Source organism: Centroberyx affinis, unplaced genomic scaffold (assembly GCF_046629955.1).
Source record: "Centroberyx affinis isolate AG114_WGS23_722 - 3 ecotype Tasmania unplaced genomic scaffold, CSIRO-AGI_Caff_v1 ptg006427l_1, whole genome shotgun sequence".
Classification (NCBI taxonomy): domain Eukaryota; kingdom Metazoa; phylum Chordata; class Actinopteri; order Beryciformes; family Berycidae; genus Centroberyx; species Centroberyx affinis.
In genome coordinates, this window is record NW_027283260.1 from 5,606 (window position 1) to 20,584 (window position 14,979).

Below are 14,979 nucleotides of genomic sequence, written 5' to 3' on the forward strand. Positions count from 1 at the left end.
TTGACTTAGACTTTTGGACTCTTCAAAAGAAAACACACTGTGCTGCTGATGTTGAGCCATTTAGCTTCATAACATTTTCTGAATTCTCTCTCTCTCTCTCTCTCTCTCTCTCTCTCTCTCTCTCTCTCTCTCTCTCTCTCTATGCGCCAAAGACGCATAGACGCATGCCAAAGTTTGGTGCGTAATGGACACCAATCCGTCCTCTCTTCTTCCTCCTCCTCCTCCTCTCCTCCGTGTTCCCGACGTGCTGGGATGTCTCGAAAGACAGAGAGAGAGAGAGAGAGAGAGAGAGAGAGAGAGAGATGACAATAAGCTGTTTGAGTTACCAACTGAGGGCACGTCACTCTCGCCAACTCGTGGATGGATGGACGGAGGAAGAGGAGGGGAGGGGGTCTGAGAAATAGATTGGGGGCAGAGAGAGAGAGAGAGAGAGAGAGAGAGAGAGAGAGAGAGAGAGAGAGAGAGAGAGAGAGAGAGAGAGAGAGAGAGAGAGAGAGAACGGGTTGGTGTCCATTACGCACAGATCTTTGGCGCGCGTCCTGGCGCAGCCACTACCCAGTTTAGCAGAGGAGAACAGGACGGTGAAAGTCTGTTTGAATGTAACTGTGAGCTCTAAAGCTTCATCTGCATCTCAGTCTGATGAGTTCAGTCGTTATTTCTCTTCTGTGTGTCTGCAGCTCTTCACTGACAGCTCGGTACTAAATGCCGGTGCTGCGGCGCTGCTGTTTGGTTTTGGAGCGTCGTTTCGTCGACCAGGTGGTTATTTCACGGTAACCGGTCGTCTCCCGGTACATCAGCGATCCTGCGGAGGTTTCTTCACATCTCCAGGCGGACATGTCGGGACAGAAGCCGGCCTTGAAGTCCGGCGGCTCCCCGCAGAGCCGCTTCCAGGTGGATCTGGTCACCGAGGCGGCGTCCACCGCGTCCGGGGAGCGAGGCGCCCCGGGCTCGGCCTCCAGCGACGGGTCCAAACCCCCGGAGGAGTCCAAAGGCCGGTTCCGGGTGGTGGGGTTCCTGGACCCGGGCGGGCTGGGGAGCGCCATGGACATCGGCCTCCCGCCGGACGTCTCCCATAACGGGGACACGGTGAAGAGCGACTCGGTCAGTCTCCACTCCACGGGCACGGGCCAGACGCACATCTCAGACTCCCACTCCAACACCTACTACATGCGGACCTTCGGACACAACACCATCGACGCGGTTCCCAACATAGACTTCTACCGGCAGACCGCTGCGCCCTTCGGGGAGAAGCTGACCAGACCGTCGCTGTCGGAGCTGCACGACGAGCTTGATAAAGTAATAAACTGTTTTCATTCTGGGTATCATGCCTTACTAAAATTACTGTATTGTAATATAGTAATCCTTTAATATTTTTTAGACGGATCGGCCTGCTATACAAACAAAGCTACAAGGTTCAGAGCAAAATGGAATAGCCTATTATATGTAAATATTACAGAAATATTATAGTGATAGGTGATTTACAAAATACAATAAAGTATAATACCGCCACTATTAATTCACTGAGTATCACAGAAACACTGTAAGTCCCTAAATGAATATTATAGGAAAAACAAATGCCATAAAGTTTGATAATTTCACTATAAAGTTACTGCTGAGGAGCACAAACACACTATAAGGAATATTATAGGAACATTACAGTGATACCATAGGAGATTCCATAAAGTATGATACGGTTGCACAAACACACCATGAATATTACATGAATATTATAGAGATACCATAGGTGACAAAAAAACTCCATAAACAATGATATGGTCACTATAAACTCACTATTGAGCACAACATACGCATAGACTATTATAGGAAAATTAGAGTGATACCATAGGAGATTCAAAACGCAAAAGTAAAGTATGATAATAACAGTTTAAACTCACTTTTGAGCACAGACACACTATAACTCTCTATAGTGATATTATAGGGATTTATGGTGATTTTTCATTAGGGCTCATCTCCATAATTGCCCCAAAAGAATAGAGGGAATATATTAGACAGCTACAGCATCTCCTGTCTCCCTGAGGTTCGTTTTGTCATAACTCCATGGCAGCGCAGAGTCTTGAGATTTCATTTCATCATCTCTCTCTCATCTCTCTAACTGTTTGTCCAGTCAGAGTCTTTTTAACTCCCACTGCTGCGGTTTAGTTTAAATAATACAGCATTCCCCCCCCCCTCCCACCTGAGAGGCTCTGAATGGGCAGCATGACATCACTGGGAGCATGACCTGCACGTTACACACACACACACGCACACACACACACACACACACACACACACACACACAATGCTGTCTCTCAGGACCAGGCATCCCCGGCCGGTCACCCACTCCTCTGTCACTGTATAGACTCACATTGTAGATTTACAGCAACACATTGTTTGACTTTCAGCTTCCTTCGCTTATTACTTACAATGAGAAATGACCAGAGGTGAAAAGTAACTAAGTACATTTACTCGAATACTGTACAGTACAATTTAGAGGTACTTGTACTTTACTTGAGTATTACCATTTTATGCTACTTTATACTTCTACTCCACTACATTTCAGAGGGAAATATTGTACTTTTTACTCCTCTACCTTTATTTGATAACTTAAGTTACTAGTTACTTTGCAGATTCAGATTATTAATACAAAATATAATCAACTAATAAATTGCGATGTATTATTATAGATTACTGTAAGATACCCAGCAGTATATAAAGTAGTGGAAATCAGCCCCACCTTTTCCAGCTCAAACAATAAAGTGATGCTTACACATTAATGCATCAATAATTATAATTCAATAATATAATATATACTGTATTATTCTGAAATGGGCTATTCTGCCTGATGAGAACTTTTGTTGCTTTAAGTACATTTTGATGCTAATACTTTTATACTTTTACTTGAGTAACATTTTGAATGCAGGACTTTTACTTGTAACAAGAGTAGTTTTATACTGTGGTATTTGTACTTTTACTTAAGTAAAAGATCTGAGTACTTCTTCCACCACTGGAAATGACACAACAAAGTGCAGACTTTTAACTTGCAGGACCAGGGTTTGGTTCCTCTCATGAACTGAAGTGAGAAGTCATGTTAAACTCCAGTTGAGCTCCTGCAGTGTGAAAGTCTCCCAGCTGTGAGGAAACAGAATGTGAACGACAGGAAACAGAACTGAATTCCATGAAATTCCATGAAATTCCACTTCTAAGAGAGTTTGTCTCGACTCACTGACATTATAACATTATAAATCAAAACATTATGAATCAAATAAAAGACAGTTGATAACACTTTACAGTAAGGGTACATTAATTAAGGGTTAGTTAGCATGAACTAACCCTTAATTTACTAATGTGTTCATGTTAACTAAGGTATTAATTTATACATTATTTAATAGTCATCTTTATAAACTATTAAATTAATACATGAACACCATTAGTAAATTACACATTAGTTAACTGTTAATTAACTTAGTGACCCTTATTGTAAAGTGTTACCACTCAGTTCAACAAATCAAACACATTCAGTCATAATGTATGGATTACCATTACATGTTCTGCATCAAATACCAGCTGAAAGGTTCCTTTAACATTTTATGATATTCAGTATAGATAATATATACACTACCCGTCAAAAGTCTATGTTGACGTGATGTTCTTCATTCTCTTAAAGCCATTTTGATCTAAAGGCTTCTGCTTAAATGCTTGAAATGAGTTTCTTAGACAAATATAAATAGTGAAGTTGATCCTATGTATGAATTTCTTTCCAAAGCCTTTGCCTTTCCATCAAGGCAAAGAATCTAAAATATGAGATAGTTTTGATTTGTTTCACACTTTTTTGGTCACTGCATAATATCTATGTGTAATCTCAGATATATGGTAAGATAAAACAAAAAAAAAAACATGGAATTTCACAGAATGTCATTGAATTCAACTTCCTGAAATTCCAATTCAATTCCAGTTCTGTTTCCTGTAGGTTTTTTCAAATTCCAACTCCTCAGTTGAACTGGATTTGATGAGTTTATTTATTAATTGACCCCAAACATGTTGCAGACATTTTCAACTTTATCAGATGATTAAAGAACTGCAGGTTGTAATCCAAAACCGATGGAAACTGTAAAACTATAATAACCCTATAATGCCCTGTGACCTCTGACCTCCTCACTGCTGGTTGTTTGTAACGTTGGTGTTGTAGGAGCTGAACCTCGTTCTTCTGTTGACCTCACTGTAAGCACTAATTTCCGTCCTGGCTGTGATTGGCTGGCAGGAGCCGTTTGAGGAGGGCCTGGCCAATGGGGAGGAGCCTACGGCGGCGGAGGAGGCGGCGGCCATGGCGGCCAAGGAGGCGAAGGGAGGAAGCGTGAAGTTCGGTTGGGTGACGGGAGTCCTGGTGAGAGAGAGAGACCTGCAGACACGCTCCCTGTATCCTCCTCTGTGGCTTTATAACTACAGACCGAGACATCCATGTGATCCTCTATGTGTGTGTGTGTGTGTGTGTGTGTGTGTGTGTGTGTGTGTGTTTCAGATCCGCTGCATGCTGAATATCTGGGGTGTGATGCTCTTCATCAGGATGTCCTGGATCGTGGGACAGGCGGGAGTCGGTGGGTAGAAACACTCGTCCCTCCTCCACACAGACATGTTGTTGCCTCATGGCTGATTTTACAATGCTGGTACAATACTGGTTATTAGACCCCTCAGGTCCTCTGGCACCAGTCTGTTGGCTGTTCCAAAGCACAGGACTAAAACTTTAGGTGAGGCAGCTTTTAGCTTTTATGCTCCGAGCCGCTGGAACAGTCTGCCTGTGGATCTGATCTGAGAGCAGCTGGAAGTGTTGAAGTCTTTAAACGTAAACTTAAAACCTTCCTCTTCAGCCTGGCTTTTGATTAAGAATGGTTTTTAGACTTTATTTACTTTATTTTATTCACATATTTTATTGTTTTTATGTTGTCAAATTTTATTCTATTTTATTTAATCTGTTATTTTATTAATATTATTATGATATATTTTTGCTTTTAAATCAATTTTTATTGTATTGCACTGTCATATATTTTTTTTTTTTTTTTTTTGCATCGGTCTCAAATTGTTTATACGGTCTACACATGTTCTAATTGTCCACTTGTCAGTCATCTGTGAAGCACTTAGAACTGCACTAACCTGTATGAAAGGTGCTATATAAATAAAGTTTGATTGATTGATTGATAGACCATCGTTAACATCAGCTGACATTTATCTGGTCATAGAAAAATGAATGGACTCATATCAGTGTTTTCTGAAGCTGCTGGTGGTTTGAGTGCAACATGACAGGCAACATCTTAACGTCTAGTGAGGTGATATGATGAAGTCTTGATGACACTTATTTATTTATTTATTTATTTATTTATTTGTGGTTTATTTGATAGGGACAGATACAATATACACAGAGAAACTGAGAACAGCTATCTGATGCAAGTATCATAGTGTTTATAGCGGATGCTAATTTGCAACACCCGTCCCTAGAAGGGCTTTTGTGAGAATAAGAGATTAAAACAGTGAGGTAAAAAGAAGGTAAACCGAGTACAGCAAGATACAATAGAGCACAAGGTAAAATAAAATAAAAAAAGAGTAAAAAAAAAAAGGTAAACTGAGTACAACAAGATACCATAAAAAACAACATAACTACAGAAAAATAGACATGAGTACAAGTTTGTTGCTGAATTAACCAGGATTTGGTAACTTGCACTTACTGGGAAGTTAACATTCCAAAATTTGGCTATTATTTACTCTATTACTCTATTTACTATTGCCATTTCATACTACAAACTGAGCTGAGTTGAGCAATTACAATCTAAGGCATCTCTTTTGGTAGTGACAACAGAGCCCAAGGAGTTGCCACAGTGTTGTTAGTTTAATCACAAACAGATACAGTATGTTGCTGCTACATTTGTGTATATTTTCCACCCCGGGTCTGACTCCATTGCTTGTTGTTATGAGTATTGCCAGTCTAGCATTGCCAATCTGCTCTAAAGTTGCCAAATGTGTCACCGTCCTAATGTAACAGGGTTGACACGCTGTGTTTCAGAGCAGTGCAACAGGACTGATCCTCTATATCAGTGATTCTCAGCGTTTTTCATATCAAGGACCCCTCATTTAGTCCACATTAGAGCCACGGACCCCCATTTGACCCAAATCTGAGAATATTTTTATTGTTAGATATGGTTTTGTCCAGAACTCCTTGACTATCTGTATTGGAGATAGAGAGATAACAGAGAAACTATGATCAGAACAGTCATTCTTCTACATTCTCTAATTGTGTTAATGTCTTGTAAATGAAATAATAGTGAAGTTTAACAATTCATCAGTTTGCTGGGGACCCCTGGAACCCCCTCAAGGACCTCTGGGGGTCCCCGGACCCCACGTTGGGAACCACTGCTCTATATTCTGATATCATGTAACACAGGTGACATTTTATCCTCATATAACAGCAGAGGCAGGTTCTGTTTTATTCAATGTGTCCTAGTCCTATTCTGACTTATTGTAACATGGGCTTTATTCAGGTTTTCGTAACAGAGTAACAGGTCCTGTTCTAATACAGAAGGGTTGAAACAGTTAAGTTTTTTTCTGCAGCCTTTATAACAAAGCCTGCCTCAAAGGACTTTACAGAGAACAAGCCTCCCTGGATCCAACTAATCAGCAATCAGTCACAAAACAAAATGATGTAATACAGCAACAAAATAAAACACAAACTGATTTTTTTTACTTGTGTCTATAACAGGTCTGACCATTGCGATCATCGCTATGGCGACGCTGGTCACCACCATCACCGGTCTGTCCACCTCTGCTATAGCAACCAACGGCTTCGTACGAGGAGGTGAGACAGTCTGGAACAGGAAGTTTATTTCTAACATCTATCCAGTTTGGGGGTGAAATCATCTAAACCTAAAGTTTGTCTTCCAATATCTCTAAAATATAGAGGATCCTATAGAAGTGTAATGCATCCACTGCAAAAAAATTGCCCTGTTTTTCTGAATTAACGAGATAATTATCTCAGAATTCTGAGAAAAGTTTTCATGGAAAAAAAATTCTGCTCTGTTTTTCTGAATTAATGAGATAATTATCTCAGAATTCTGAGAAAAGTTTTCATGGAAAAAAAAATTCTGCTCTGTTTTTCTGAATTAACGAGATATCTCAAAATCCTGCGAGAAGCTCTCACCTGCATGGAGTAGCCTAGGGTTGCAATACCATCTATATTACGTAAAGACACAAGTATCTCCCAATGTTACAGACCAAAAGCAAAATAAAATTGGATTAAACTAAACAGGCGGGACATGTTTGCTTCCATGAAATCGAGCTCTCAAGTAGGAATGAGAGCTTCTCTTGGGATTTTGAGATATCTCATTAATTCAGAAAAACAGAGCAGAATTATTTTTTTTCCATGAAAACTTTTCTCAGAATTCTGAGATAATTATCTCGTTAATTCAGAAAAACAGGACTTTTTTTTTTTTTTCTCAAGTGAATGCATTACGCTTCCTTAGGATCCAGTGAGTAAAAGTTTTTGAATTTGTCAACCAAGGACTTAAGACCATGTCATTTTATACTGTGGAGGTGCTGTGCCTGTACTGGGCTCCTGTACTGCTCCTACAATGTACCAGGTCACTCCTACTAACAGCTACACTGGTCCTACTGTGGCTGTGGTGCAGCAACTTCCCAAGCCAGAGCTCCTCTTCCTCTCTTTCACTTCTAATAGACACAGATGAGTTTCATTTAAAATCACTGTGAGATTTTGACCAATGTTCTCATAACTTCTGAAACTCTGCTGCTGAGAAACGAGCCTCGGACTGTCTCACTCTGGTATTTGATGCTTCTCACTTGGCTCTTTCATTTTGTTTCTCACATTTCTTAATCTGCACTCGTTCTCCTCCAAGTCTCTACTGGGTCAGAAAGGAGAAACGTCTCAGAAATCTGTGAGTGCAGCCATTTACAAATTAGATCTCATGCTTTTCTTACAGTGAAAGCAGGTGGATATTTTTATGTGCATCTCTTATTTCTTCTAACGGGGGATTAGGAGAAAGAATTCAGACATTAATGATCCTAAATTAATACGGTATTGATGCTATATTTCTCCAGAGATAAAGAAAAGCAACAGATCTTTCCTAACATCAATCCCAACATCCTTTGAAACCTCAACCAAACTAGTGTTTTTGATCCAGACACTGAGTCCCCACCAGCTCCAGACCACAAAGCATCATGTTATAAAACTATTATTATTAATGTAATAGAAAATAAACTGTGTGTGTGTGTGTGTGTGTGTGTGTGTGTCCCTGCCACCCAGGAGGGGCGTACTACCTGATCTCCAGGAGCCTGGGGCCGGAGTTCGGAGGCTCCATCGGTCTCATCTTCGCCTTCGCCAACGCCGTGGCGGTCGCCATGTACGTCGTCGGCTTCGCTGAGACGGTCGTCGAGCTGCTGAACGTGAGGAACATGTGATATATTCAATTCTGAGATATCATCCCTTTTCTACTATCTATCTATCTATCTATCTATCTATCTCTAGACCAGTCTATCATTGATCCTGGTCCTGATCCATGTATTGATTGGCTGTTGGTTCCAGCAGTGGTGGAAGAAGTACTCTGATCCTTTACTTAAGTAAAAGTACCAATACAGCAAAGTAAAAATACTCCATTACAAGTAAAAGTCCTGCATGAAAAATCCTACTTAAGTAAAAGTACATAAGTATTAGCAGCAAAATGTAGTTAAAGTATTAAAGTAAAAGTAGTGGTTTGGTCCCTCTGACTGATATTTTATTATATATGACATCATTAGATTATTAATACTGAAGCATCAGTGTGTAAGCAGCATGTTACTGTTGTAGCTGCTGGAGGTGGAGCTAGTTTGAACTACTTTATATACAGTTAGCTAGTTTAGTCCAGTGGTTCCCAACCTAGGGGTCGGGCCCCTCCAAAGGGTCACTAGATAAATCTGAGGGGTCGTGAGATGATTAATGGGAGAGGAAAGAAGAAAAAACAAAGTTCTGATATAAAAATCTGTTTTCAGTTTTTGGACTTTTTCTCTAATCTTTGATTTTTGCTGAAATATTGGATCATTTGAACATTTATTGAAATGAAACCATGTGAGGTTTAGAGGGAAAAATCACTATTTGGTGGAGCTGTTAACAACTCATAGACATCTGAAATGTGACCCGACTACACTGCTTTTTGTAAGACGTCAAAAGCCAAAAAGGTTGGAAACCACTGGTTTCATCTTTAACAATGTGCTGTATTTCAAAAGCTTGTTATATTATCCATTGTGTCAAATCTCCATCTGAAAAGTAACTAAAGCTGCCAAATAAATGTAGTGGAGTGGAAGTATAAAGTAGCATCAAAATACTCAAGTAAAGTACAAGTATCTCAAAATTGTACTTAAGTACAGTACTTGAGTAAATGTACTTAGTTACTTTCCACCACAGCCCGTCACCTCACTGTGGGTCCCAGTCTTGTCTTGGCTGGTTTCCCGGCTGCAGGCTCTGACAGTCTGGCTTGTCAGGAAGGAGGAGCGTCTGTGTCACCGAGTATCAGCCGGTTTTACCTCCATGTTTGGGCTTCTGCTGGTGTGTGCCGCTCCGTGTCGGGGGCGAGATGTCCATCAGCGAAAAGCCCAAACTCTGTGTTTTGTGAAACTCATTCGTACAGGAGGATGAAATTTGCTGAATTAACCAGTGCAAATTTCATGGAATTTAATGCAATTCAATTATTCTTCCTGTCATTCCAATTCAATTCCAATCCAGTTTCCTTACAGCTGGGTGACATTCACATTCCAACTCCAGGAACTGAACTGGAGTTTACCATGCAGCCTCAGTTCAGTTCATGAATGGACCCCAATCCTGATTTGGTGGGACATGTAGATTAGAAACCTTTGGATGCTTCAGTTGCTGGTACAAAAAAAAAAAGAATGAGTTCCGTTTTTCAAGAATTCCGTTTTTTTTTATCATCAAATGAAAGATCCAAAGTTTTCTACTATCAGGGTTCCATGCAGTACCAGAAAATGTTTTTTATTGTGTCTTGTGTCATAGCAGAACCCCGTTTGGTGCTATAAAGAACCCGTTTATGGGCCACGGACCCCCATTAGATGAGATTTTGTCTCTCAAACCCAAATCTGAGAATATTTTTATTGTTCGATATGATTTTGTCCAGAATTCCATGACTATCTGTATTTTAGGTAGAGAGATAACTATGATCAAAACAGTCATTCTTCTACATTCTCTAATTGTGTTCACTTCTTGTAAATGAAATAATACTGAAGTCTAACAATTCGTCAATTTGCTGGGGACCCCCTGGAACCCCCTCAAGGACCCCTGGTGGTCCCTGGACCCCACGTTGAGAACCACTGCTCTACAGCACCAGGCTCAAATCAGGAACCATTTAAGAACACATGAAATGCTCCAAATCAGCATCAGTATTAAAAGAACTTTTAAAGAATCACGCTGGGTTCTTCATTCTGATTTGTCTTTATTTGAACAAATCAATCATTTCCTTCATTATGGTTCCATATAGAACCACTAACCAAAGAACCCTTGAGGAACCCTAAGTCTTTTTAGTGTGGAGTCAGTCACTTTTCACGACGAGACCTTAAGTATTAGCGAGGCTTATGTAATATTCCTACAACCTCAAATTTGGGAGCCGTTTCTCTGGCAACAAGCAGCCATCATTTCCTGTGATGAGTTGTGGTGAAATGCCCCTGCTGCTGACATCTCTTCCTGTGCCAGGCTGGCAGAACGGCATTGTGGGCCGCGGCCGGTCGCTCTGCATCTAGAGCTGACTAGACCACAGGAAGCAGTACGCACACACACACACACACACACACACTGGGATAGATATAGAAAACACATATAAACACATGCAACACACACACACACACACACACGTACATTCACTGTCTCTCTCACATGTAAACATGGTGTCACACACAGACATGCATACACTCTACACTGTAAAAACGAATTTGGGCTTTTAGTTACCTCAATTCTTTTTCCTTAGTCAGTTCAACTAAAAATGACTAAAACATTGGGCCTACTTGAAATTTTAAGTTTTAATGTGGTCAACTCATCAGTCAAATCAGAACTGTCCAGGTAACTTAAATTGCTGAGTTGACTCAATTAAGTGTGAGTAGTAGCCCCTGCAAAACTGCCTTGGACAACCCACACACGCCCACACGGACATACCCTCCTGCTCCACATGCATCATCCAGAAAAAAGGACCATTGCAGTTTGAGAGGACAGCAAGACAGAGCAAATCATTTCAGGTAAATATTTTTGTAAGTTACAACATGCAATGCCATCCTACCTAATGTTAAAATTGTTGCCAAATCCTCATATTATTTATAGCTAGCTAGCTAACTACAGGATTCTTTCCTCATTGATTTGTGTTCAGAACATTTTCCTCCTTGCCCCTCACTGATTAAGTTACCGATTTGTTACCGACCGGTAACCAGCTGGGGAACGTTAACCAGTCCGGGGCAACGAGGAAAACATCTGCTGCGATTTTATTAATTTTCTAGAAACAACTGACTGCATTCTTCCCCCAGGGTCGCAATATTTTATGGGACATCAGAGTTGCTAAAGGAACCATGGCATGCTTCCCTCAAAATTGGCTAAAATTAGGTCCCTTGAAAGGATGCTTTCTATGGATCCTATACATTTGAGACAACCCAAAACGTGAAAAGTTTCACTTCCTACCAAGAAATGCTACCAAAAATATGTTTTCTTCCATTTGGGACAGAGCCACTGTTTATCTAGCAAGCTTATCAACAGATAGCTTAACATGGATATAATATAAAACAATGTGTTTACTGCTGCATGACAAAGCTTCACTCTTTGTCAGTGCATTGATGTTTAAATTAATCTATGATGATATTAAGATACAATTCTCTCACTTATTGTCTATCCCTGCATGATATTAGTCAGTGATGGTTTATTTGTTAAAAGGCTGAATTTAGTTTATTAACAGTAATTCTGTATTTGCTGTGGATGACATTGTGGATTTGACTGAAATTACACAAGATATGGAGATATCAATCTGACATTGACTTGTTTTCTTTACAGGGCTGGAGGTCATATTGAGTGGTCTGGAGCAGCCTGTCCTGTCCCCTGTTGGATGAAGTTTCTTGTTCTCTTTGCAGATTGCTGCAGAGTTCTGGTTTCTGTTGATCTCCACCAGTCTTTCTTAGATGGACTTGACAAGTATTTTCCAACACTGCTGGAGTTGTACAGAGTGTGAGCCAGCAGCAGGACCAAGCTTCACAGTCTGCTTCAGTCCCTTGATGTTCAAGTAAGGATAGTCTGATCTTAATCAAATTCTTTCTCACCACTGAACAGAGATTGAAGTTGTGACATCACTTGTAAGCATGGGGCGATGTTACCTTGTGATTATCAGAAACTAGCAAATGTCTGCTGGCTCAGTTGCGTGTGCGTTCTCAATCGGTGCTCAAATCACGTTCTGGTTGCGGATGCTTAGGTCCACCAGCTGTGTTTACAGCGCGGCTAGAGAAGTGACAGACAGACTTTAGTTTGTCTGAGGTGTTTTTCTCCTGTGTATTTTGTTATTTACCTTATTGTTACTTATCCTGTCAAAAATAACCTACACAAGCATGCTTACATTCCATCTTCAGGTCTTGATTGCCACAGTTGGGACACAGTGCGTCTTCCTTTACTGTTCTTCTGTGTTATAGACTTCCAACCAGAAGAGCAGAGCTGCAGTGTTGCTTGGACTGCCTCACTACCTGAGAAAGGATCCCTCCAACTTCACAAAGTCTGAGAGGTGCGTTACACATAACACTTTTGAAGGGCACACTAAGAAATGCATATGGAATTTATTTTTTCTTAAAGGTAAAATGTTAATATTTCTGGTTTACTGAAGCATAATATGACTAGAAAATAAAATCAGCAGGTTCCTGAATGGTAGTGAGTAAAACACAGTGAACAGCCACGGCACACGCACTGTGGAGATTAACTACACACGGTCATTTTGGTTCTCTATTGGTTGATATTTTCACCCTGCTCCACAATCTGCCCCACCCCAATCTGTGATGTCAGTATACTTCTGTCTAGAAAAAAAAGGTACTCTGACATCACAGACTGGTGTGGGGCAATATATCAACCACTAGAGCACCAAAATGACCATGTGTGTAGTCACTCTTTAAAACTGAGTTTCAAGGACCACAAAAACCCTCTCCAGTTTCTATTTTCTCTGTTGGCTAATCAGGCGATTAGGATAACTTATCATTGACTATACAGAATTAATATTTTTAACTCAGTAAATGTTGCTAACATTACATAGAACAGTAACTAAGTCAGCCATTGTTTATATAGTTACAGCGCTAGCTTTTATACCCTAATCAGGCAGCTTTACAGCAAATATGTTTTTACATGACATCTACATGACATTTACCTATAACTTGATGGTACATGTGATCAACTGTCTAGAAATTGAAAATATTTTATTTACCTACAAATTCAGTCAGTCATTCATTCATTCACACTCCATGTTAAGATGAGGGATGTTTTAGACCATGGAGCGGCACCAGTCGACTTTTGTTTTTTTACAGTCTTGTGGTGGATTTTGTTTTTTGCGCTGTCACCCAATGGATGTAACGGCCATTACACAATACAATGAGGGACAGTGATAAAAAAAGACATATAGACTCTGTGTCTTACAACTATTTATTTTCTCATGAAAAAGGGACATGTGTTTTCTCTCCTCGTTAAAGGGTTTTAACTCTAGTCTCTGTGTTAATATAAAAATGTATCATATCGCTCTCCTTCAAAGTCATTTGGTGTTAATTTGAGGATATATCATAATGCTGTCCTTGTTGTGCCAGAGTCTTTACATGATGAAGTTTGGAAAATGGTACACACACAATAATTTAATACATAATGATCTTTAGGCTACTGATTCGGAGGAGGAAGCTGTGAAGGGAGTGGACGTTGGCCTACTCTTCATCACTAAAGAGCCTGGAGGTGAACAAGACCTGCTCGCCAAGGACGCCGTTAACTTTGCTGTGATCCTGGAGGAGAGGATTCTCAATTTGAAAAAATCTTTTAAGATTTGGCATTTTTCTGCATGTTGTTAAGAATCTTATAATGCCTGAACTCTGATTTGGAAAAAAAAAAAACATTTGTGTTGAGTTGTTGAGGTCAAAATAAATACTATATATTTTTTTTAAAGTGATTTCTTGTTTATGAATGCATTCCACTCAGTCCTGTTAGAAAATAAGTGATTTAGTTGACTTGGCAAATAATGCTATTCAAGGTATTGATCAAACTTAAGATTGCCAGTTAGGCCAACTTTTACTGGAAAAAGTAACCTGGCTGCCTTAAAATATTATGTTGATTAAACTAAGGTGCTTAGTTGAAATAACTTATGTTTCCTTGTTTGTGCAACAAAAGATAGAAATACATGTTTGTTGGTTTGACTCATAATGTAATGTCACCTAAACTAGGCATTTAGTTCCTACAACTTGAATTCCCTTGTTAGTAGTACTAAAAATGTTATTGATTGAACTTTAAATATCAAGTTGATCTAACTGTTTATCAGTTTCAGATTAGTCACTTTAACTTATTATTGTGAGTGGTAGGAACTTACATGGAAGTGGAAAGAACTAGACATCCTTAGCTCTCTCAAATCAAGATTTTAAGGCAGCCGGGTTACTTATTTTTTTAAGTTGAGCCAACGTGTTCGTTTTTACAGTGTAGAGAAACACTCACACACACACACACACGCACACACACACACACACACACACACACACACACACACACACACACAGAGTAACCATGCTTTCAGACTGCCAGCAACACAATCACAAAATCAGGAGAAGTCCATTTATTTCCTACAGACTTGAGCAACTGGAGAAAAGTTGATGTACTTTTAATCAGATTTCCATCCTTTCTTGTTTCAAGACACCCCAAAACCCCCAAAACCCCCAAAACCCCCACCTACTGGCATTTCCAACTGTCAT

General features: G+C 40.0%; 1 protein-coding gene and 1 long non-coding RNA gene across 2 annotated transcripts; both read left to right on the forward strand.

Moving 5' to 3' along the window:
* Positions 1-834: 834 nt before the first annotated feature.
* LOC139638508 (solute carrier family 12 member 2-like) lies at positions 835-8,454 on the forward strand. Its single transcript, XM_071512655.1, has 5 exons — positions 835-1,296; positions 4,259-4,381; positions 4,517-4,592; positions 6,743-6,838; positions 8,300-8,454. The coding sequence occupies exons 1-5, from the start codon at positions 835-837 to the stop codon at positions 8,452-8,454; spliced, it is 912 nt and encodes a 303-aa protein (XP_071368756.1).
* Positions 8,455-10,950: 2,496 nt separating this feature from the next.
* Positions 10,951-14,174, forward strand: LOC139638507 (uncharacterized). The gene is made up of 4 exons (XR_011694771.1): positions 10,951-11,265; positions 12,065-12,290; positions 12,691-12,779; positions 13,906-14,174. It is a non-coding gene; the product is annotated as an uncharacterized lncRNA (long non-coding RNA).
* The last annotated feature ends 805 nt before the right edge of the window (positions 14,175-14,979 follow it).